This window comes from Symphodus melops, assembly GCF_947650265.1.
Source record: "Symphodus melops genome assembly, chromosome: 10".
Classification (NCBI taxonomy): Eukaryota; Metazoa; Chordata; class Actinopteri; order Labriformes; family Labridae; genus Symphodus; species Symphodus melops.
The window spans coordinates 9,496,692-9,522,575 of NC_136700.1; the positions used below are offsets into that span (position 1 = coordinate 9,496,692).

Sequence of the window (25,884 nt, forward strand, 5' to 3'; positions counted from 1 at the left end):
ATGTACAGAAGTGCAAAAAAGTCAACCTTTATCACCTTTATCACCTCCAGAATCCCCATTTGTGTTTGCAGATGGCTGAGTAAGAGATGAGTGTGCACACTCGGTTCCCTACTTACCTCATTCACCTGACCCCGTCAGCAACGCTCCCCAAAAAGTGATCAAATATGCAGCTTGTTTTCCAACATGGCCCAATTTCCAGGGAGAGTAAAAATCTTAAAACAATAGTTACTATTTGAAATGGATACAGTAGAAAATAACATCTTTACTCTAAACATCTAAGAACTAGATTTTTATAATAATATTCTTTTTTTTTCTTTTATGACTAGTTACAAACCTTACAATCATTAAAATATTACTCGGTTATCGGCAACAGTTGCCACAGTGACAACTTAGCCTCTCTGTTCTGTTATTTCATCACTGTTATATACTTATATAAAACATCTTTGTTCAAAGAACACAAAAGAGAACTAGAGAAATGAACAATATGCATACAGTTCAACAATATGCATAACGTATAAAATATTAAGTTTACAATCATAATCATACTAAAATTAACAATACATGGAATTTCAGGAAACTGTGCATGGGGAACACACATGAAGACACACTTTTATCTAATATTCATTTTTAGAAAGATAAATATTATAGGCAAAACTAAAAGTCAGAACTAAATATCAAAAAGTCATCCAAACAAAAAAGTGAAACACTCCTAATCTAAAGAAAACCTACAAGACAGTTAAGAAAACACGGACAAAAAAGTGACGTATACATAGTGCTCTGTGTGTTCGTGTGTGACTGTGTGTGTGTGTGTGTGTGTGTGGGGTGTGTGTGTGTGTGTGTGTGTGTGTGTGTGTGTGTGTGTGTAGGTGTGTTAATATGGCGTGGATTAGGCAACTGGATGGTTCAAAATGGCATGTTGCATTGTGCTGACCCGATGGTACATTCTAAGGCTTTGGATGAGTAATACAATCGTTTTAATTCTCGCCATCTTCCCTGTACTATCCACAGATTGAAATATGCCAGAAGCACACCCAGAACATGACAAAAACAAAGAGTTCTAGAGATCTACTCTTATACACCATCTTCTTTGGGGCTGCCACCAATACACTTTTTTTTTAAAAACATTTTTCTCCCCCTAGTCTACCCACGATATCTTGTGACAATGACACGAAAAGACTTTGGCTGAGTTTCTGAAACAGTTCTCTGGTAGGAAAGAAATATTCTTAAATATGTCAGACTATATATACACACTCAAACACTCCATTAACATTGACAACTTGCTTGAAAATATAAACAACCATACACATGAAGAAAAAAAAAATCACATCAGTTGCACCTTTAAATTTAGACTTGTGTCTCACAGCAGTTTGAATACCAACTTAAAGCCCTGTTGTTTGTAAGCTATTTATCGTAACATGATCATGAGGGGAGTCTTTGGTCAATTTCTTATGCCTAGACCCCTGATACGACATCTGCCTTTAGACTATACACATTTTGAACACCCAGAGGTCTATATTTAGGGGGGGGGGCTTAAATGTGACAATCTTGGGTTTCCAATTAGCAGTTTTGCTGTTGGAATGACAGGCCACGAAATTAGATACTTCATGCTGTCCAAAAAAGAGTCCAAAAGTAAGACATTTTAAAGGGTGTTGTTGATTATTGGTTACACTGTTTCAATACAGTACATGTGTTTTTGAGATTCATGGCACTTCACAGGGACGTCTGCAGGGTAAACGACGTGTGCTTAGATAGGCTACAAAGGTTTAAAGACACCTCTCAGACATTCAGTAGCTATTTGGGCCTCTGAGTGTACTGTACTATAATTCCCCTATCACCGCTTTAACAAAATGAAACAAGAAACAAAATTGTGCATTCAGTCAAATTATCTGTTTCTTCTTCCTCACAATGACATACAAGGTGCGCCTTTGTGTAAACAAATGAACACATTTCGGTCAAAGATGACAACCAATGAACAAACACAAACTCAAGTCATGATTCCTGATGAATGGACGTACCAATCCAGTCGCTCTTTTTTTTTTTTTTTTTTTTTTTTTTTGATGACTGCTCCGCACATTAACCTCATGTTGACATTCAAAGTGTGTCCGGTGAATAAAGGTAATTTGCCTCTACAGAGTGAAAGGCAGTCTTTGATGCAAATGATGTCCATTACTGTTGTTATGTAAGAGTGTGCATGATGAAAACAATCCTAAACAAACTGTGCCTCCTATGTTAACATGCAGATTTATTCCAAACCACTTCAGATTTGGTTCTCCGTTTATGCCCCCCGATGTTCAAGACGCGAAGGGTGAGCGCTAATCATAGACTCAATGTCAGCACACTGCAGCTCCATCTGGAAGGTAAAACATGGTGAAGATATGAAGAGAAACGGACAGCTGGGACAACAATAACTCCCTCTGAAATCTGACTCTAGTTTTGTAACTTGCTCCATCGTCAACTCTACTTACAGATATGTTATACCCTTATATTATTGATATTGGACGTTTCCAATATCTGCAGAAGGAAAACATGATTCTTTAAATTGTTGAAAGATTGTGATAAAAGCTCATCTGCACAGCTCATCTTGTGATGTGGTGTAGCAACTAAAGCAACTAAACTGCTTGTTTAAAGGCAAGGGAGGTAATTTTCGAAAACTAGCATGATTTTGAAAGTGGCGTTGTCTCCGTGCCATTGTATTCACTCACCCCTTCCCCTCTGTGCTCCTACAAAAGCTGGGCCCCTCACTTATATAGACTAGCATCATTGGTCCAGAAGCTGATTTCAGCTTATGCTTTGAGTGTAGGCTCATGTATGCATAGGGGAGGGAACAAGCAGGGAGACAGGTTTTATAAAACTCAAACCTAGTACAGACATTGGTCGAAGTTTTTACATGCTTACAACTGCTACAGATGACAACTTATCTTTGTTTCTTTCTCGGAATACATGAATGAGTTCTGTCTGGACCTAAAGACAATTTCAACCAAAATCTTTGAAAGAGTGTCTGGAGAAAATTACCAAACCTGCCTTTAAGAAAAATTGAATTAAGGAAATGATTCTCTTTCTTTTAAAATATGAGATGACAGGAAACAAGTCTTACTCACTGTGTGCATCCCAGTGAAACAGTGCAGTACTTAGTTCACTATAGTTCACTGCATTTAACGTCATTAGTGAAATATCACAAAAATGTGCAGAACCCAACATGATTTTCATATATCATTGAACTTGATTTAAGCAATATTTTTCAAATTCATGACTGAAATTTATTATGCATTGTGTGTTTGTGGCTGTAACTATTTTCTGTCTTTTATGCTCTTGCCAAGTTGATTAATAAGACTGCAAGAATTAAGTATGCAAACACATCCACACTGGTGGAGTTATGTTGGCAAACAAGAAATAAATAGATCTCTGGCGGGGATGTGGTCATGTTTCTTAAAGACCTTAAGCTTTTATGTGATATTCTAATCAAAGGAGACACCAGCCAAAGAAATGCTGCCATGCTTAACTCCAGTAAAATCAAAAGTACAAGTTCAGTCACTTTTGGTGCAGATTAAACACACTCGATAGAACACATCAGTTAAACAGTAGAGGTCCATTCATTAGAATAAGGCAAGCTAGTAACCCCTGTTCTGTTTCTGTATGTTTGACACTCGACACATGAAAAATGTATTCTACTCTTGGCAAGAAAGCAAGAAATGCATTTTCCATAACTTCACACTTTACGCATCCCCTTTGCAAGTTCCTTTTTCCTCAAATAAAGTGGGTTTAAGTGTTCACATGAGCACTTCGAAGCTGTTCGGCTGAAAAGTAAGTAAGTGTTGGTCCTAATAGTGTGAGAGAGATGTTATAAAGCGGTGAGGTACATACTGTTGTGATCGAGATTCCTACATCTGGGTCACATACTTGTGACTAGTCAGATGGTCTGCAGATATTATTGGAATCTGATTGAGAGACAGAAGGAGAGGAAAAGAGAGAGGGGCAAATGTAAAAATAAACATAAAGGAGGTACGAAGACACATCAGTTCAAATGGGGGACCAATAGGATTCACCTCACAAAGAAAAGCATGTTTATTCTAAATTAACACAGCATCAGATGTTCTGAGAGCCTTGTGATATGCCTTGTGGAGCGTTCATGCATTTTTGATTAAGCGGCACATGGGAATCATACGATTTAATACATGAAAAAAACAAACAACCATTGGTTTCTTGAAAGTCAAAGCTCATACAAGAAAGGAAAAGACAAGTGAGAGAGAGGAGACTGGAGAGGAGCAAACCTGATTGGCTGTTGCGGTTGCAAAGGGAACACTTGTGGCAGATGTGGTGGCTGCAGACACAGTGGCTGGAGTAGCACCGTGCATCATGGGAACTTGGAGGGAAAGATCATACGAGCAGTTGAACCACAGCAGATTAAAAGCTTCATCAGTCACACTTCATTTCTACGTCTGTGTATAGGACGCTGATAAACATGAGAAAATCCGATTCCAGGTTGTTATACATTTTTTAAGATTTACACTTTACAAACTGTAGATAAGAATAGCAGAAAACATGCTGCAGAGGAAAAACCGAAACATAAGAGAAATGATTATAATTGTTATAAAATAGCAAATTGGAAGACCTTCAGTTTTAGATTTGCCTAAAATCATGAAATCACTTTGATTCGTTTACTATAAATAATGCTACACAATTACTTAAAGTTGTCTACCATCGCATCCACTTCATTAAAAACTCCTCCTGTTTATGTAGCATGTAAACCCAGACAGTATAATGAGGTGCTCTTGGAGTTAGAGAGCTTTGGATGGAGGTAAATAGAAGCAGGGTCAGGTGGGTTTTAAACTGCAACAAGCATTAGGTGACAGACAGAGCTAAAATGGCGCACACACATCTATAACAGAGTATAATTAAACATGTAACCTCCAATCACCACTGGGATTTAAAATCAGAATTTGCAATTCATCACTTATATGCCATGTAAGGTTTAGATCTAAACTGATGAAGCTAAATAAAATGTGCTCAAGGTCATAGATAATATTACAAGGTGAGTCTCATGACATGTGTGTATCTAAAAAAGTGCTCAAAGATATTCAGTAAGGAAAGCTGGCACCTACCAACACTTGTTGCAGGTGTCATGCACAATATCGAGCCTGCCCATCATGCATTGCAACAGGGAGTGGAGTGAATAGGGAGGAGAAGAAATCAAGAAAATCCATTACAAGTGTTATATATTCAGACCCAGGTATAAACAGATTGTGTACACTTTTTTTTTGCACAGTTATTGCAATCACACAAATGAAGCGAATGCATGAGAAATTAAGTTTCTCCGTCTCCGTGGAGAGCTTCAAACTCCTGCCTTTCCAGCCTCAGTTTACTCTATCTTACGGTCTATCAAACAGAACAGCAGATTAAACACTACCAGTGCTCCCTGTTTCCTGTCAGCAGCGTAACAGATGGTTGCACTTTGGTAGTTTCTAATGACCTGCTTTCAGGGTCCTAAAATTGTGTAGCAGTGACCTGACAGTGTGGTGCTGTGGGATGTATGAGGATCGGAGTACCCGAATATCTCACAGATGGGAATCGATGGCAGGCTATTCTTAGGCTGTCAAAAAAGAATATGGGACACAGTGTAAGATGACTTTGGAGTGGCCAGTGGAGTGCAGCTGATATAAGCTGTGTGGGTTTGTGTGTGTTTGAAAACAGTATACGCACACATACTGTACTTAAATGATCATCATTTCCACTGGAAAAGGGAGGGAAACCAACCACCACTTTCTTTGTTTAGTCCTCTTGTTTTGTGCAGTCATATCCCTCATTTGCATGTGATGCTTAATGATGTTTTTTTTGTTTCATATTTTTTATGTACTGTCCTGTATAGTGTTTTATGTCTTATGTGGTTTGTGATTTTTGCTGTATGTGTGTGGCAAGTTCTCCCTGGGGGTCAACTTTGCTTCTGACTGATATTCACCCATGCTGGATATAAATGTGCATTCAAATTAATGTTATTAAAAAAAATAAAAATAAATAAAAAATCACCAACAATTAACTCACAGCTATAACTGCTTTTCTGATAAACAGCATGTGATCTGACAGCCAAAGGCAATGGGATAACTGCCTCAAAAGTGTCTCAGAGAAGACTAGGGCCTTACCTGATGGTATGAAGGCTGCCTGCTGCTGAAACTGCATGTTGGCCAGGGCCTGTTGGTACTGGAATACACCAGCGTTGAACATAGTGGTGGCACCGTTGGCTTTTTCAAGTGCAGGTCTCTTTGGTAAAGGAGGCAAAACAGGAGGGAGCCCCTGATGAGGGGACAACACCAAAGTAAAGGGGACAGGAGAGTGGGACATCAAGAGGGTGGTGGCAGTGACATTTGGGACAAAGAGAAGAAAGAGTTTTGTTAGAAGGTGACGTTTTTTCTTTTCAAACAGTCGTCATACACAAGCAGGCAGTGGACTACATAACTGTCTGTCAGAGCAAGACACAGTGGTACTGACTGAATGACTGGAACAACAAAAGCAGTCCTCAACAGAGCCTTATTAAATGACCTTGAATAATACAGTGCATTAGACATTGAATTTGTAGGCTAAGGCATGATACCAATCATTAGAGATAATTATTGTACAAATATAGTATTCATTGTTGGACCATAAAAAGAAAAGATGTAGTAAGGGCAAGCTGCACTGCCAGCTCCATGACAATAATACACTCTAAGCCATTGTCCAGTTACACATGCAATATGAGTGTAAGTGACAACATCATGCAGAGACTAGCAGACTATGAAATATTACATTTTCATGCAACCTTGTTATAAGATACACTTAAGGTGATGAACTGACATTTGAAAGTAAAAATGTTTTTTTTTTTTTTTTTAATTGAAAGTCCAAATCTAAAATGAGTTTTTCATCCATACTCACATTTCTCTCATTGTGAAGTTTAAATATGGTGTGGTGCATATATTTTGTAATGTACAAAACTAGTGGCTTCAGTCAGTTCATCATGCCTCAGTGTTTCCCTCACTTCGGATCATTAAATTAAACTAATTTATGAAAGAGCTACAGAAAGAGATCAACTACATCAGAAGCTACATGCCAAGCTAAAAGGTAAAGATCATAGTACCAGATCAAAGGTTGCGTCGAGGGGTCGCTTCAGTGATTTGACAGCCGACTGAGTCTTAATTAGCAGGCAGCGAGCACATGATGGCAATGGGGCCAATGGGGGTTTCAAGCGTATTAACATAAACCAGCAAGCGGAGGTGCATCATGGGGGCAGCAGTGCAGTGTGGGTTGGTGAGAAATAAACAAAACAAACAAACAAACAAAAAAACAAATAAATAAAACAAAAACAAATCATTGGAATGCAATATACAACAATAACAGGACTAGAGCATGCACATTAAAGACTGTAGAGTTACAGAAGAGAATTATAGCCCTGAAATAAACACTTTAATAACTTAGAGTGAAAAGTTGTGCTGGTCCAGAAAGAGGCATTTACCAGTTACAGATTTGTTTGGTACAGTTAACACTGTATGAACCTCATGTTGCTTAAGCCGGGTTTACTTTGTATCTGTGTTGTCTGCGCCCTTGCTTCTGCTGTCTCTGAAAATGTTATTACCGTTTTCCAAACAGAACAATACACCTCAATTCAACTTCTGTCCCAGAACACTTTCATTTTAAGTGCTGAACATTTCCCACATTACAAGTTGAAATAATCTGCCGTTATTTAAGTAAAGTGACCGAAACAATTCTGCACTCCTGGAGGCAGATAAATACAAAGCAGATAGCCAATCGATGAGTATCCAAGCACAAGATTCTCTGTGTTAGCTTTTAATCTAAGCCCATGAGAGAGTGCTTTTCAGTGACTGTTTTTTAAATATGGAATATATATCTCAGAGAGAAGCCAAACATGGAGACATAAATAAACATATAATTCCTGGAGCAGGAAGCGGGAGCACTAGATTCAGTTACTAACTGGCATGATAACCACAGCCTGCATTTCTTAGTGTAGTGTTTGGAGAGCAGGAACAGGCAAGAGGGCAATGTGTGCGCAAAGTTTGGAGTAGAAGATGATTACTTAAACTGGAAATGTTAAGGCTTATATTATGATATAAGATTTGTTTTTTAATGACTATACAAAACTATAATCATTTTGTTTTTTTATCTGGCTGGTAATTGCTTTGGTTGAATAAATAATCTTAGACCAAAGCCCCTCATGTTGTACAATCTGTGTTCAGATACCTACCATGGCTGCAGCGGCTGCAGCCTGGTTGACTTGGTGTTGGGCAGCTTTGATCTTGGCCTGCAGATGAGCTGGAGGGTGAAAGTACTTGCACTTCTCCCTCGAGCAGCGGCCCTTGATGTAATCCATACACACAGTGACTGTGTTGTCGTTGGTGTCAATCATAGTGCTGTCTGCAGGGTGGGCAAAACGGCAGTCGTTCTCCCCACGAGTGCAGTTCCCCCGCTGGTATTCCCGACATACCTGGTCCACAAAAATACAAACATTTGACTTTTTTTGTTTACATGACAATAAGACCTAACACACACACACACACACACAGACACACACACTGCCTGAACACTCATTATGAAGTCATGGTTCACTTTACTTCACATTTTGATGAAGTAATCAATCTGCTCAGTCACTTGAGAATTTGACAATCACTTTAGCAGACAGAGCTAACCAATCTTATTGACAGGTTCGGCGTTTACTGCTGATTGATAAGCAGAACAGACCGTAACCAGTGTTTACAGACTCATCAATCACACCACATTTATCCATTATTCAAATGAGCTGTGATGTTGTTATTCCTTAGAGGAGACAGAAGGGGGCAGCATCTGCACAAGCAGCTGGGAAGCTGATTGCCTCAGCCTGGATTTGAGGGCTCAATGAGGCTCATGGGAAATATGAGGCTGGCTACCCTCGAGGGAGGCTTTAGCTGACGTAATCAGAAAAACACAACACAACACACACACTCACACACACACCTACACACACACACACACACACACACACACACACACACACACACAGTGGATGCACTTTGAAATTATGAGGCAGCATCTTTTCCTTGGATTAAATTGTGACACTTAAAGGGCTGGGCAATAACTTAACATGTCTGTTTGAGTGCAATCAGCCTCTTCTGTTCCTCGTTCAGAAACCTATCCTGCTTCAAATGAAATGTAATTTCATGGTACGTTGTATTGATCTGTCAGTTATTATGATTGAACAAGCAATTTGCCAAATGTCTGTTTACCGGTCTCACTGTCTGCATGCATAAAGGATTTGATTTGCCGGTGGAGGGGCTGCCAGACAAAAGGCCACCACCGGCGTTATCTTCAAACTAACCCTTCTCTGTCTGCTGTGTGACATCATCATCCACAATCACCAATCTGTGAGAAGGGAGCAAGGATTCTCTCTTTTTTCTGTCTTTCTTATGCTCTTATTTACCTCTTTAAGATTTATACATGAATGTACACCTACACACATTAATCTTCCACCACTGCTACTGGTCTTTTTTTTTTTTCTTCTTTTTTTTTTTAAAGAGAGAGAGAGAGACTGCCTTGTTGTCAGGCAGATGTTGGAAAGGCAGATGAGGGAGGGTGAGGGAGGGAGGGAGAGTGGATACAAGGTAGAGAAAGGGAAATGTAAGACAGGTTGATGAATAAAGAGTAAGGGACAGAGAGACGCGGATCAAGGAGACGCAGCAAGAGTCCCGAGTGGGGGGGGGGATTGTGTGCTCGGCATGGAAATGAAATTAGCACAGAAAGGGAAGACTTAATGGAAGCAAAGTGATGTTTGCTGCACCAGGTGTGTGTTTTTTCTCAACAGTGTTTAATCATGCATTAGAGAGAGCTAACTCGGTGAAAGTGCTTAGTTGGACAAACAAATAAAAGGGCCTGTTAATCATATTTCTGTCCCCATGGGAACTGTCCCTCTGGGCCATTTACATCACCGTGAGTTCTAGGTAAGGAACATGTGATTTTATGCACACTGAAAAGCTGACGTAAAGCTTCATCAGAGATAGAGAGGGAGCACATATTTCTTGGGGAAAACAGTCTTGAGGTTTTTCTTCTAAAATAGGAACTACTCTCAGCCTGCAGGAAATAGCCTGTAACATATCTAACGACTGTATCGGCCCACTGAATTCCAGCTATGTTTATCCTGTGTTATTGTTGTGTGTCCTGTGCTATGCTGTGTTTTTTTTAACAACTCACAAGAGAAACTAATCGGCCCTTTTCTTGAAGATGTTTTTAGTGAAGACAAATCCTGACAAATGAGGCTTATAAGGCCCCCGATCAAAAATGTGAATCAGTACACCCAGACTGATCTCTACAGTTCGTGGTGACCACTGGGCCTGAGTATCTTGAAGGAGAAAAAGCGAGCAGATTTTCCCTCGACTGCCAATTATTGCATTTGCCTAATAAATATTTCATATCTGCTTGTGTGTTTACTGGACTTTTGTGCAGAATGCTTTCAATTTGTCTCCTTCCTCTCACCAGTCACGACTCTTCCATGAAATTCAATCAAAACTCTCTCCTTTCTTTTTTGTTATCTTTCTCTCCCCAACCATTCCCTCGATGACCACAGCAGGTCTACAAATTGATTTCCTATCTCACCCTCCATCTCTTTTTCCTGTCATTGACCTGTTTCCCTTGCTCTATGTGTGTCAACCACTTATCCATTAGGGCCAGGAGACTTTCTCTCTCATTAATTAGCCAGCTACCCCTATACATTTTCAATGTAACCTTCGTAAAGTCACCGCACGCTTCTTGCCTGCCTTCAACGATTTCCCCATTATTCCACTGTGAATGTTTCCCGGGTGGGGCTGCTTAATGGATGGGATTGACTCACTGTCCAATTAATGATTATTTGAACACAGCAAGAGCAGCATCCACCGTCAGGTTTCTCACGAACGATTGCTCACAAGCAAGTATTAAAGATTTTCTTGAATATACACTTTAAGTTAATTTTGTGCCAACAATACTGTCTGCCTCCTGCCGATTGGAGGCAGCGTCAACACAACAGCGATGTTTGCAACCAGATACTCTCATTAACATCTCTGTCTCTTTGTCTAAGTCTGGGTAATGGCTGCAATTTGATAATAGGATTACTGTTACTGAAACTGTGTACCAGACACTTAATTAAAGTCTGCAAACATAATCAGATGAGGCATGAGTTTTTCAGCCCGTTCCTTTCTGATTCAAACAGGCAGTTTGGAAGTCCATACTGTTTGCATATTAGGGAAATAGTCTTCACCATGTCCAGTGTTTGACATTGTTTTATTAATATGTCTTGACATATTTGCCTGATCTAAAAGTGAGGAGAATGAATCAAATCTTTTCATCTGTGTGGTCATATTTTCCTCGTTTTCATCTGCTTCTATGTGTGTAAGCGTGTTTTCTCACCTCCAGTCTGTCCGTCCTCATGAGTTTCTGTGCAGCAGCAGCAGCTGCCGCCGGTACAGGGACGTTGGGATTGCTGGTGACTAGTACAGGGGCACTGGGCATGATGTCAGCGGGCATCAGGCCAGGCGACACGGGGCCAAGGTAGGGGTTAAACGCAGCAGCCGCCACAGCAGCAGCATTCATGTTGGTTGCAAGGCCGGGTGTGACTGAAAACATGGGCTGTGGGCACATGGAAATAAGAGAGTTGTGAAAGGGACTTTAAGAAATTTAGTTTTAATGTTGAATAATTAAATATATCAACCAGCAAGTATAATTCCATCTTCTTTTACTGCTTCTCAAATATACCTTTGAAGATATATGACAGAAGATGTTGAAATATGAGAGGTATGCAATTATCAGAGGGACTGTGGTTCAGGATGTGTGGGAGAAGAAGAGGGCAAAAAAAAAAAAAAAAATACACAATTAATGGGCTTACATCAGAGGGAGCACAATATGTCTTTGATGGCTGCTTGTCTTTTATTTGACATCACCCATAAAAGAGGCATGTACTTTGTATGCTGTGTCACCCACTCCCACCGGCTCTGATTAAATCACACGCTTCACACACCAAAGATCACACATATAGAAGTAATAAGGATGAGGGACGTCAAGCTGTGTGTGCAAGGGAAAACGAGGGGAGGGGATGTACTGTTGAAAAAAACAGTGCCTGTATGTGCTTAACAGAGAAAACTTCCTGAGAGGGGAGGCTAACTGACGTAGTGCTCTGTAAATTTTCCCCGCACGTTCCTGACCTCAGGGCCAGTCTGAGGATTGTCTCCCGAGTCCCTGCCAACACGACATAGTGAGTAATAGAGCAGCAGGGCTGGACGCTTACATTCCTGTTTAAAAAAAAAACTCCTCACTGCTCCAGGATGACTCAGAAAACCTGGAAGAATGGCGTGGACTCTCTGCCCTCTAGAAAAAAGAATTATGTCCTGTCACAAGGTCTAGAAACATAAGTGTGTTGCTTTAGGAAAAGAAAAAAAAATCAGATGAAGTCACATAAAAGATTCACAATCACGAGGTTGTAGCAATGCAATGATGTCATCCTACAAAAGTTTGTGATCCTTTTAATGGATTTTTCTGGGATGTCTCTCCACTTAGCATTGACTGTTTTCCAATGATGATAGGTCGCAAAGATTCCAACTATAAATCACAGTCTCAATGGATTGAAAACAATTATGTGAAATTGAGCATCTTTACACAGTAGGAACAGAATAATTTCTCACTGCATGCTTCTTGTCAGCACGTTGTTATGCAGCTGTAATGATGTGTTTGAATAGCTCTTCCTCTGACAGTCTTCGAGTTACAGCGATTTACCCTAATCCAAAGTGGTGGAACCAGTCATAAAAACCGGGTTTGCTAATATATAGTAATTATTCATATTTGGATCAACAATTTGAATTAAAGATCACAAGGACTTTTCTTCATTACAATTTATTGTCAGAAAAAAACTTCAACACGACCTTTGTATCAGTTCAGAGACTTTAAGGCAAAATATAGGGGACGTGATCAAACAGAACTGATCTTACGGCACAATCAATAAAGTTGAACAAAAAAGATTTTGATACTTATTATTATCTACAATGTGTGTGCTTGCTTGACAGGAGTCATATCATGTCATTTTCAAGGCTAAAAGTTTCACACACTCTTTTATAACGAGGTAACGCACGTAAACAATGTGTTTAAAAGTAATAAAAAGTTGTTGTGTTTTTAGATGGCCAAAGATCAAAGTTAATCAGAGAACAGTGACATTGTATGGCTTTACCCACTGAATCTAACATTTTCAATGATAAGCTAACATTAGCCACTTTTTGCTACTGGTTATAGCATAGGCAGGCTGTAACACAGTTTAAATTATTGTTGTATTGTTATTATTATTATTATTATTATACACATTAAGGTTGTTGTTTCAAACGTCAGATGTCATACTTGTTGAAAATATTTGCCAAAAATGCCAACAAAAGCTGTTGCAGCAGTGTGCTGTTAATCTGAAGCTCAACCTGTTCAGCAGTAACAGAGGTTAACCACATAGACATACTTGATTTTGTTGTTGTTTGCTGTAGGTCACATAGAGGCACCAATAATAATTTCAGTCTTCTTAACAATAAGTGAATAATTCTTCATATGACTTTAGATTAAACTACTTTGAATACATCTGAATATAGTACACAGATATACCTTCCACTGAGACCGAAGTCGAGGACCCTGAAAACAAGTACAGTCACTTTGAGATGTCAGCCTCAACTTTGGAATGACTAGAAGGTCCCCATCTGAGGATCTAAGGTCATGGGACGGGGATGAAATGGCTCGTATGGGGTCAGCATTTCAGAAATGTAATTTGGGGAAATACCAACAGGAGCTTTAAAAGGGATCAGTAACATTTCAAAATCAATTCTAAACATGACAGGGAGCCAGCGCAATGTGGATTTACAATAAAAACATTCTGTTTTCCTCTGAGGATGTTGGAGTGCTAAATTAACAACTGTACACTGAGCACAGTCCAGGCTTTGCTGTGTTATTGTGCCACCAGTTATAAACACACTCCTTCTTACAAACCAAACATGGAAATAAATGTAATTACAGAAGTAAGACAGCTATTGGAAAGACCTTCCCTTGCAGACTTCATGGTTCTTTTTCACTTATTTGTATACACTGACTGCAACTGTACTAAGCTTCCTTTGGTGGATTTTTTTTTTCTTTCGTGTGAGTGAGTAAGTGCAACAACATAATTGCAATGTTGCCTGTCTGCTGACGTTGACTCTGTAATAAAAAGCATCATGAGCATCATCACTCACAGCAGGCTGTAATGGACCCTAATTACTCCACCCTCTGCACATGTCCATGCGTGAAATGAAAGCTCTCTCCTACACACAAGGATGGAGGGAGAGCAGGTAAGGGCCAAAAAAGGGGCAGAGCAGCAGATAAAATGTGTTAAAGCTGCTGAGTATGAGGGCAGGAAACTCAGCTACAAGACACAAGGGAAGGATTGAGGAGGAAACTGATTTTTAGAAAGGCAAGTACCCAGTCTTATCCTTTGTTCCCTTTGCACACATACTTTTCTCCCACAGTCCTGGTCTAAACCTATCCTTCCTCACCACTGTCGCCCTATCTCCTTTACTTTACCGACCTGTCTTTACTCTACCCATTTATCTCCTTCTGCCTCACTCAGCGCTCCCTTTCTTCTTGTGCTGTGTCCTTCTCTGTCAACCTGTCTTCCTCCTCCTTTTCTCTCTCTCTCTCTTCCCATGACATAAACAGCAAAGAGAAAGCTTTGCAGTCCTGGGGAGATCTAGTGCTTCTTTTAAACCCTTTCATGGCTGCCTCTGTTCCTCTCGATGGGCCCCCCCCCCCCCGCCCCCGAGATAGAGGGGATAAGCCATCAGCAGTGTGTATGAGTATGGGTGTGTGCCCAAGCTCTTTAAAGTTGTCAAATTTACAAATTCACTCCACTGCTTGTGGATCATGGTACATAAATTACTGTATGTTTATATGGAGATTGGACAAATTAAAACGTTTTTAAGACGTCACCTCAGTGTACTTTATGCAATAGCTTTCTTCTTCTTTCTTAATCTTTGAAACTATTGGGTGAAGTCGTGGATGAACTTTAAGCTCCTGTAAGGAACTTGAGCTTTGTGTTGATTCCAGTGCCCCCTGTGGACAAATGTGGGAGATGTATTTTTCCCCTCTCATCTTGTGTAACTTGTGCTTTCTCACAATAAAACCCCATCTCATTCAGTTTTCCTTTTAATGTCTAACATGCAACTCTTGTTAATCTTTGGCCTGGAAAAAATGTATGAAGGTAGTTTTAGCAGCTTAATGTTAATGACCTCTTCTGACAAAAACGCTGCGGCACAGGTGAATCAATCTTCCCTCTAATGGTCTGATTTGCTTGATTTGTTTGGGCTAGTTTAAATTCAAAATCAAAGCATCATTGATTAGAAAAAGTTAACTTTTTACCCATAACATATTACAATTAAATGAAAAGATTCATTAATCTCCCATTAAGCATGTTTAAGGCACTCAAAAAAAAGCTTTCAAGTTCAAGAGTTCAGAAATCAATTTGTCTTTACAAAAACATTTCCAATTAACATTGCAATGATTTTAATTCTGATCAAAAGAAAACAAAAACAAACAAAACAAAAACAGAAAATGTATGCAAAATACTTTTGCTCTCAGAATATCTCAGATATTGTTTTAAAATGTGGTCATTTATCTATATGGGCTTTAAAATGGGCATGGTCAAGTCGTGATGGCCTCTAATTTTTCCTATACACAGTTAGCGCAACAGCTCAGGGAGATGTGTGTGACAGTATTGAAGAGGCGGGTATGCATGATTATGGACCCCCCCCCCCCCCCCCCAGTTAATGTTATTAGAGTAAAGAGGGGATGAAGAGAAGATGCTTGTAGGCTGCAATGACTATCAGGATCCACATTCTGTGCCTAGAGAAGTGGAAGCTGTGACAATGCACTGCAGGGTGTCATAATGCCTGGCCGTCCCTGGGACGTCTGAGCACGGCGTCCTTCAAAATCTTCCAACGTGTTTAGGAGGTTGCCAGGAGATTGGTTGTTGATGGGACTGAGCAGTTGTGTGACAGGCTCAAAGGCCCAGCCCAGGTGTGACGTGCAGGCTGACTTGTCAGAGCCTTTGTTACTACCACGGACAACCCAGGATTACCAGTGGTTTGTTTTGAGGAGCAGAACAATGGGCCTGCAACAGGGTGCCAGAGAGTTGTGTCCTGGAGACACGCTAACAGGGAAATTGATCTGCTTGGATTGCCAGAAGGCCACATCCATGAAGCCGGACAGCCTTCGGGAATCCTCGTTCAAGTCAGGGATCTCTCTGTTTGCTCTTTTGAGTAAAGAATCTTCCTAAAAGGGGCGCTCTCTGCATTGTGGTGGTGGTTAGCCGAGCCACTGGCCTAAATGTTATGTCACCTAGCCTGCTATAGGGATTATAGGGTCTATAAATAGTTCATGCACAGACAATAAGTTAAGCATTTGTGTTAAGTTTTAGGCCAGCTTCAGTCGTTTTTGTTTGTATTTGTTTATGTGAATGTAGTCATAAGTTTGCACTCACCACTGGTTGTAACTGTGTGCCGGGCATCATGGCGTTGGCAAGCTGCATCTGCTGTGCCAGCATAGCCATGTTTTTCTGCTGGATGAGGTTGTTCCTGCCATTGATCTCCAGCTGCGTCTTTAGGTGGGGAGGAGGGTGCAGGTACTTACAGTTCTCTCTGGAGCAGCGGCCCTGAGAGAGAGAGAGAGGGAGGGGGAGGGAGGGGGGGGGAGGAGACAAGGAAGGGCAAGGAGGATGGAAAGAGACACATGAAAAGAATGTTTCTGTCAAGTGCTTCCTAATGTAAAGAAGTAATGAGCCTTGACTTGGGTTGCTGCCCTCCCATTTAGCGGTCGCTGACCTAACATCCCTGACATCTGGGTCTGCCACTGGGTTTTATTGTGAAGAAGACCGATCAGATATGCTTTTTCCCCCCTTGCTACCCTCCCCTATTTTCTGGAAGTCCATCGAGAGACAAATTAGCTTCAAGAGCCAAGATAAGGAGGATTAGCAAGTCTATCTGCTTCTACTAAAAGAGGGTTATACACAAAGAAACGGAATAACACACTGTCTCAGTATTGATACCCATGCTGTTCATTATCCAATGTGACAATTATTCAATGGTGTTATCATTGTTCATGATTAACACATTAATAGGGCTCTAAAAGTTTTACAATTTTTGTTTAATCTGAAAAAAAAAAAAACCATTTTAATACTGAATGAAAAAAGAAAAGGAAGGAATCCGAAGTGAGATAATGTTCGACATTTTTGCATGAAAAAACTATTATGTATTTTTAGTTTATCAAAACACGAGCAGATTCACTTTCCTGTTGGTCAAATAATCTATCATGAGTCAAATTAGGACAAATTAGGACACTTTCCACCTCACTTCACTTGTGCATAGCATCATTGTAAAGTAAACCCGAAGACGCTCAAGTCCATAAAGATTGCTTACTTTGCTCAGTTTCTCAGTGTTTGCTCAGGGTTTGTCTTGGTAAAAAAAATAAAATAAATGAAGACAGAATGTGATTTTTTTTTTTCCATTGCTTTCGCCAAAAAGAGAAATGCCTCTCCTCCATCTTGGAGGCTGATCCTTGATGTTTTACGACACACAGTGAATCACTATTGATCTCCTACCAATTGAGACAAATTACCTATGTGTCAATATTTTACATGATTTCAGAAACAGACAAAACAAGTGCAAAATCGAAACAGCATTAGAGACTTCTGTGACAATAAATACACACACACGCCCACACACACACTCAAACACACACACATTGTATCTATATTCTTCTAGTGTCCGCAGACTGTGTGTGCACTGTGTTTCTGGGTGCTGCTCCGTGCTGTGTGTGATTATATTCATCCAGCAGCCCGCAGCCCAAGGGGAGAAGGAGGGAATGCAATTTTCACTCTCATAATGCCTACTCCACTGAACACTCCCCCCTGGATGGGTGTAATATTTTAGATATTTCCTCCTCTTTCTTCACTACCCTTCTTTATTCTATATTCTTTTCCTTCTGTATCACTTCTCCCATGCATCCTATAGGCTGTAATCTGTGACCGTGAACATGTACGCCTCGATGTGCCCTCCATCAAAATGCATCCTCTCTCCATCTCTTCCCATTACTCCTTTATATGAATCTATTTCCACAGGATGGGTAGACCAACCCTGCAGGAACTCCACACTACCACCTCTCATGGGGAATTGGCGGTTGGCTGTCACGATGGTGCTTATCTCAGTGCGATTACCTACTGCCCACTGTGGCCCACCATGACACCTGCTTTCACAGCCTAACACATTCACTCTCCCACTCTTTTTTTCCCCCTCCCACCTCGCTTTTTTCCTCTTCTTACATCGCGCTCTATCTCTCCATCTCTGTATCCTCTGTGCAGGCTGTTCTGCCTGGATACAGCAAGAAAAGGTACTCTGCATTGGAGAGCGGCAGAATGTCAAGAGTTCTTGCAGCATTTTCATTGGTCGAGAGCTGAGAGTGTTAGAAGTCCCAGTCGGCAGAAAGGCCTCCAGGCACGTATTTAAAAATGCTCCCAGTCTAGCTCTTCCCTGTGTGGCTGCAACTATTGATCAGCACTAATTGGCTAATGTCTTTTGATTTACAAGGCAAATTCCCGCCGGGTGACTAGACTCTAGTATGTCAACTCCAGCCGGGTCTCTGCGTGTGTCTGAGTGAGTGTGTGTTTGTGTGCAACTGCGACAATGCAGTCTTTCATTACAACAAATCCCAATTATTCTTTGATTGACACCAATTTTCTGGACTTGAAATAATTGTCACCAAACTTTGAAGCTCTAACTACCCACTGAAGCATTTCTTTAGATATGTTTTGTTTTGCTGTTTTTAAAGCTTTCCGGCTTGCGTTGGTTTCCTAGATTGCAAATTTACTCTGTTAGTTTTGTCTCAACGCTTTCATTATCTTTTTTTTTTTCAACCAAAGGACTTTGAAAGCCACTCTAAACTCCTCGCAAAGCCATAAACAGCAGACAGATGAAATTGGTGGCTAGCTCGTAACATTAATCAGCTTAATAGGCTGGTAATTCCCTGAGAAGTGAGTAGACGCAAACAGGAAACTAAAGAGTGTCATACAGAATTTAAATCTATCTCATTTCAAGAAATGATCTCCTTATTAGTGCTTATTTCACTTTCTTGTGTTTCCAAAAATAAACAGTTTAAACAAGTTTAGGCTATCATCGTAAGAAGTGATAATATTCTAGGGTTTAAGACTTGGTTCGACTGTCCCATGGCAAGAAGTCTGTCACTGCAGGTGAAAAAAAAGAGAAGAGCAGAACTCTTCTTGACATTTTTAACGTGTCAAGTTATTTTGAGAAAAGGATCAGCTGTAATACTTAAATGATGAAATGACATTTTCTTCAAACTGAAGAATACTTTGTGGTGAATGAATAAATGTTTGGCAGCTGAATCAGCAGACTGAATTATTGTGACCTTGGAATTTACTAACAGCAAAACTGGAGGGGAGAGTTAAAACGTCTGGAAGGGAAACAAACACAACAATATGACAGATGAACAGTTTAGTTTAACAATGTTTCTTTTTGATGGATTTAGTCCTCTCATGTTTGTTCTGATGGCAAAGTCATTGTCTTTAATGATTATGCAGAGGTTTAATAAGACGTAGTTGTAGAGTCACATAGTGCAAAATGTTGCTCTACAATCACTTTAATGATTGGTAAACTATTTGATGTTTTTAATAGTGAATATTTTTTTTGTAAAAGTACTGTAGATTATGTACTCCTTTTGAACACTGCTGAGCCTGCAGGTGTTAAATCCCCCATTCTTCAAAAACAGCTGTTTGATCAGTTGCCACATTAGTGTCAGTTTGCCTACATTTAGAAGTTATTAAAAGGCAACATCTGGATAGACTTTTTGAAATAAAGTAATCAAGCTGGTGATCATTTCGAAGAAAAATCAAACATCTGAAAAACATTAGAGATTTTATGACAGTTGAAAAGTCATTACCAATGAGCTTCACTGTTAAACTCACTTGTGTTTAGGCACATAAGCAGGTTAGGTAAACAAAAAAACAAGATAATAGATTTCTGCTATAAATATGTATAGACTATGGCAAAGTTTACAAACATGCAATACAAAAGTACATATGAACCACATTAACTGAGACCAAGGCATAACTATGATTAGAGTTCTCTGAGACATGTCAGGCATGAAGTTATTCTTTCATTAAGCATTTTACTTATAATATAGTACTGATGTAAAAAAAAAAAAAAAATAGCCAATCAGTGGTGGTTTTCACCGGCCTTGATTTCAAATCTGGAGTCCACCCAGACTGAGACAAGGTGGAATAAAAAATGTTTTCCATACTGAGACGAGACCTTTAAAAAGTGGTATTGAGACCAAGATCAATTTTGAGTACTAAAACACTAGTTTATGCAACTAGCATACGTATGTAACTTTAAAAAAAGTCTAACTTTTCCATTCAATCACCCCTAAATGCCAATGTTAAGCCAATAAGATAGAGGAGGCATCCCCAGACAAAGCTAGAGACAATAACCTTCAGCTTCACTTGTTGGGCCATCGACCAAGCTGAGGTATTTGATGACTTGGATTTGAGAACGCACAGTGGCACATTAAGGTATCTTTAGGCTGAAGGTGAACATCCTCATCATTATGCCTGCAACAATGAGGATTTACCTCCAAGTATTATTGTATGAGCTGAATCCAAAAAGGTCAGCACTCTAATACAGCCCTACGCCTTTGTTTTTACCAGTAGCTCCATTAATCTGTTGCTGCATGTGCACAATTCAGTCCTGCCAGAGACTGATGTCCCTCCACACCCGACACTCCCTGTGATGCTAATGTCCTAGCTTCTCTCCTGCCTCTTTGCTCGGCTGTTGTTGTCTCCGCTGTCTAAACAGTGTCAGATCAGTTTAATGGTGAGGCTGTCTGATCCAAAGCAGTGCTCCCTCTGGCTACACTGCACGACTACGTGCAAGACTCATTGAGTTGACTCTTTTCCTCCTTCACCTGTCTGCAAGTCCTCCGCTGAGACTCTAATATGCTAACAATGTAAGCATTAGTCTCTCACGCAAAATGCTGATTGCCCTGCTCTTTTGGTCAAGTGACTGTGTTGACTAGTTGTTGTTTTTTCCTCCCTGCATGCCTTTGCAATAATATGATATGAGTCCTTAAAAAATAATCTTCAAACATTCCTTGATTTTAAAGCCTTTACATGGAGTTGTCGTACCACCAAATGTAGGTTTTTCTGTGGCAAAGCACAGTTTGTCTTTCTTTTAATGGGGGAGCAATTTAAAGACAGTGAACCAGCTGTCACAGTTGCACTCTTTAAGTGTGTGTGTGTGTGTGTGTGTGTGTGTGTGTGTGTGTGTACGTGCTGGTAAAATAGAGGATTCTGCACTTGCAGTATAAATCACCTTGGCCTCATTACACCAGATATCTTTCAGCTATATTTTTGCTCCTACGCTTGCATGCGCATAAAAATAGTGCAGACAAACACAACCCAACTTTGACTTCTTTTTAAAATAAAAAAAAGCTTTGAAGTTGCAAAATGTTATTGATGATTATGAATTAGTTATACGGAAACAAATCTCAGGGCCTATCTCTGTTAAATAAAAAAAGGACAAATGAAAGGAATGCTTAAAAAAATGGTTTGGTAAAATGTAAACTTTAAAAAAATGGGGTCATCAATTTAACTGATGCCGTATCTTTTCTCCATTAATCATTTGTCTAATCACTGTGATTACAATTATTGCTCAGTCAATATTGTAAAGAATGTCTGGTGGAAGTAAAATTTCTGACAAACTAAGGGTCAAGCACTTGGGTCACGTGTGTGTGTGTGTGTGTGTGTGTGTGTGTGTGTGTGTGTGTGTGTGTGTGTGTGTGTGTGTGTGTGTGTGTGTGTGTGTGCATTTTGTGTGGACTAAGCTCAAAAGCTCAAACTGTCTGTATTATTGGTTGCCTGTGGTATTTTGGCAGCTCTCTGAAAGATGTGTCTGTGGAATCGCAGTGAATAAAACCCATGGCAGTATTCATCTCACGGACAAGCAACAGAGACAAAAAACAGGAACAGAAGAAGAGGGAGGTACGAAAAAGCAGAAAGAAGGGGATAGACCGAAGAGAGAGAGAGAGGTAGGTGCTTTTTTCTTATTAATATTAATCAAAGCAGTCTCTTTTTAGAGATTTCACCAGTTTCTTTTTGCTGGCAGATATCTCCTTCCTCTGAAGGTTGAATGCTACATTGCATTTCTGCATGTTCACTCCTGTAATCACCCATTGATTCTAAATGATCTTTTAATCTGCCCATCCAGAATGCCTCATTCCTATTTAACTACACATAATCCAACAGTCTCTGATCTTTTCCGCATTCTCATTCTCTTGCTCTGCTCACGCTGTGTCTGAGATCCCCTCAGACTGCTGCTACTGAAACTGTGAACACCGTGACCAGTGTGACAACTGTGGAGCTCAAGTCTGCACAGCCACTGTCCCACAGCCTTGAGCATTAATAATTCCCAATGGCACTCCCTTCTGCTCCCAAAGACAGGCATCAATCAAGAAAGTGTTGTGTGGATGAGGACTGTGAGGAGAATACACAAGCATATAGGCACTTACACACACACAGGGGGGGCATGTGCTTTCTTGACCAATGGTTCCTGTTGGCAAGCATACGTCAGGCAAATTATGACATCAGACACAGCACAAAGAACGGCCTGTCTGAGGACTGAGAATACTGCCAGACTGCCTTATACACACACTAACACACACACACACACACACACACACACACACACACACACACACACACACACACTGATTAACACAGCAGATTTTGAAGCAATACACTCAAACTGCTGGCCTATTCTGCACCATGGCCTATTCTGCACCATATTAGGAAGGAAAGCTGGGGACAAACATGTTTTCTTTGAATTAAAAGTAAAAAACATCCTGTGTACTTTGTCTTCTCTTCCCCCGTGTCTCTTGTGTGCCGCCGCTAATACTAGATGTCTATATAAGTCTCATTATCTCTTCCCAATCATTTATTAAATCTGGAACACCCCTGGTGCGTTAGTATAATAGCCTGGATCAGTTAATGGCCTTGAAACCTCATTTAATGGGCAGAGGTATAAGCCTTTGAGACAACAGTAAAGGTAGATATGTGGAATATGTGGAAGGATCAAAATAGGGGACAGAGATGACTAAAGGAGGCTAGTTGGGACTATAACTGGAACACGACAGCTGTTGTGTTTACAAAAAAAAAAAAAAAAAACACTGCGGTGATCCCATGATGGGAGATGGTCTATGTCACAAACGATATAGAGTAAGCTAAAAGCTTTTAGCCGTAGTGCTCAATTAGCCAAAACACCAATAATAGCCCTGAAAACCATTACTTAGTCTGGCGGTTTCCACAATATACATTCACAGCGTTTCGCCTCCACTGTGTTTTTTTCTCAGTCCAATGGCACATGTCCTACCACACACAAACAACAGGTTACATTGTTTGAGGATGATTTGCGGTTGATTTAGGGCCTGTTTTGTTGTAATGTTGATAAATGATGGAATACGTGATTGGAAGTCTGTGTAGTATGTTTGATTTTAAACATAGACTGGATGCTCTCTGCGTTCCCTTGTCTGACTTTCCTGTCCGGTTCGATCTCTTCTGTTCAGCCTGACGCATGCTCAAAACATGCTCCGTCGAAAATAGGCACAAACTCAATAGCTGGAGTGGACAAGACAGGAGAGGGAACAATGAGGCGCAGTGCGAGACATGGACATAATGCGGCTCACACAGATCTCGACAAACTGCGAGTGAGAGTGTGTTAGCATGTTTTCAGTGGGGGCAGGTACATGATCAGTAAAATAGAAAGCTAATTACCCCCTTACCCTTATTTGCAGCATTCTGCAAATGTCATGCTGAGAGAATACTTGGTTGTCTCTGATGCAATGGCAAAAAGTTCTGGCTTGAGCGTTCCCATCTGTTATATTTCATTAACACCATCACCTGATTTCTGACAATTCTGCAGACATGTCATTCAAAATGACAAAATGACTTTGTCAAGGGGAGCAGGCAGGTTCCAGCCGACATGAAAGGAACTGCCATTTTTTGCACTCCCTACATTGGCTGCAATTTTTATTGGAAAATGCATCACAGAGTAGAGGCCTTTATGTCATGTGATTATGAGACCCTCTTCACAGCTTTTGTTGCTACCTGCCTTGACAGTGAACGCCCCTATGGTCAGAAAAGCCAGCATTAGCATTGGGGAAACACGGGATTCAACATAATGTCAAAGTCACCAAGTCAGGGTCTGAGCGTCCGTTTCATCTTTGCTCACTGTGCTATTTCCTCTGACCTGGCTGCAGTCATTTAGCCTGGTCTTGTAAAATCAGCTTGAAAGAGAGGATTAAAATAGTTCCAATAAAAACGCCTGTACAGCATCTCTCTCTCTCTCTGGAGGGTGTAGAGGAGGGGGTTGTCCAGCATCCTATTGGGAACGCCATAGTAGAAGTGTGCACGGCAAAGTCTCTAATTAGCTTTGTTCCCATCAGGTCTACAGCCCTATCTCCCCTAAGACAGACAAACACACATATTCACCAGCGTACATTCATTCTCAAACACACACACTTTGAGACTGAGGCAACCCCACAGCCCTTGAGATGTGGCCCTTCTTCTCCATTTCTCTTTCAATTAACCCTCTTCCTCCACCGTCCATCGGTTGATCTCTTTCTTTTCTGCCTTCATCTCTCCTCCTCTCTTAGCTGAAGCGTTGTCTATTCACAGTCTCTAAACTTTACTCTTAATTCAGTTTTATCTCCCATTCACTGAGGCAGAGGAGAGCAGATCCATTAAAACAACCTTAATGGAAGATTGGTGCACATGGGCACACAGGATTCAGCTTTTCGGCCTAATTATTTTCTGCCCATCTTTGTAACTCTCATGCTGCGGAAATATGGGCCTCTCTGGCTTCTAGGGAGTAGACCTCTTCTCTTCTTTGCTATACCTAAACCTCCCATCATATTGCATATCTCCATCTTCCTCTATTTTTAATCTCTCCTCAGATTACTTCACAACCAATATCTGTAAGTGTTCATTAAGTATTTTTTAGAGCTTTTTTTTAATGGTTTTTTCTTGAATCTCTCTTTGAAGACAGACACAGGAGGTGAAAAAAAGAAAAGGAGAATAAGTTGTACCAGTGAACGAAAGCTGGCAGGAAGGCAGCTGCCTTTGCTTTGTACTGTGATCTTTAGCAGCTACACAAATACAAAAACGAAAGACATGGAAATAAAGCTGCTGAAAACAGGCGGGTACCTCTGCTTGAGAAAACTCTGTGAGCGGACACAATCAGCGATCCGAGACACGATGGCACATACATTGGGAATTTGCCCTCTTCCTTAAAAAAAAATAAATATATATTACGTATCAAATGACAACATTGCCCCTGGACTCCTGATGAAATGAGTCAGGATCAGATGCAGTCGAGTCAGAGGGCCGGAATGTTCTATTCTACTTCTGATGAGTCATGAGGGATGTGGCAGATAATCGCCAGACCACACCCTGAAGCCTTCAACAAACACTGAGAGAAAACTGAGAATAAGCTGTCAGACACAAGCAGAGACATCTTTTTTTGGATTTAAATAGAAGTCTTCACACACACACACACACACACACACACACACACACACACCTATTCTTCTCCGAAGAAGAGTGTCACTGTATTGGCATCAGCAGCGAGTGTCATTGCCTCGAGGTTAAAGCAGATAAGCGAGGATTAGCATTCATTACTCCATAAAGTGATGATAACCCCCCTCCACAAGCACCCACACACGGTGATGTACAGACACGCTCCAGGCTCACACACATACACAACATAAGGCGAATAGCCATATTTCCTCCAG

General features: G+C 40.5%; 1 protein-coding gene across 5 annotated transcripts in view; it reads right to left on the minus strand.

Moving 5' to 3' along the window:
* Positions 1–782: 782 nt before the first annotated feature.
* The window catches only part of LOC306830682 (muscleblind-like protein 1), a 56,770-nt gene continuing 31,668 nt past the window's right edge, over positions 783–25,884 (minus strand). For 3 of the 5 annotated variants that reach the window (XM_079354287.1, XM_079354285.1, XM_079354286.1), the window contains 9 exons: positions 16,511–16,681; positions 11,392–11,610; positions 8,225–8,464; positions 7,103–7,156; positions 6,135–6,285; positions 5,100–5,135; positions 4,269–4,360; positions 3,862–3,935; positions 783–2,350 (listed from right to left, as the gene is read on the minus strand). In XM_079354287.1, coding sequence (XP_079210413.1) covers positions 3,879–3,935; positions 4,269–4,360; positions 5,100–5,135; positions 6,135–6,285; positions 7,103–7,156; positions 8,225–8,464; positions 11,392–11,610; positions 16,511–16,681 — 1,020 coding nt within the window. In that variant the 3' untranslated portion in view covers positions 783–2,350; positions 3,862–3,878. The remainder of the gene's footprint in view (positions 2,351–3,861; positions 3,936–4,268; positions 4,361–5,099; positions 5,136–6,134; positions 6,286–7,102; positions 7,157–8,224; positions 8,465–11,391; positions 11,611–16,510; positions 16,682–25,884) is intronic. The other 2 variants (XM_079354289.1, XM_079354288.1) reach the window with 2 other exon arrangements.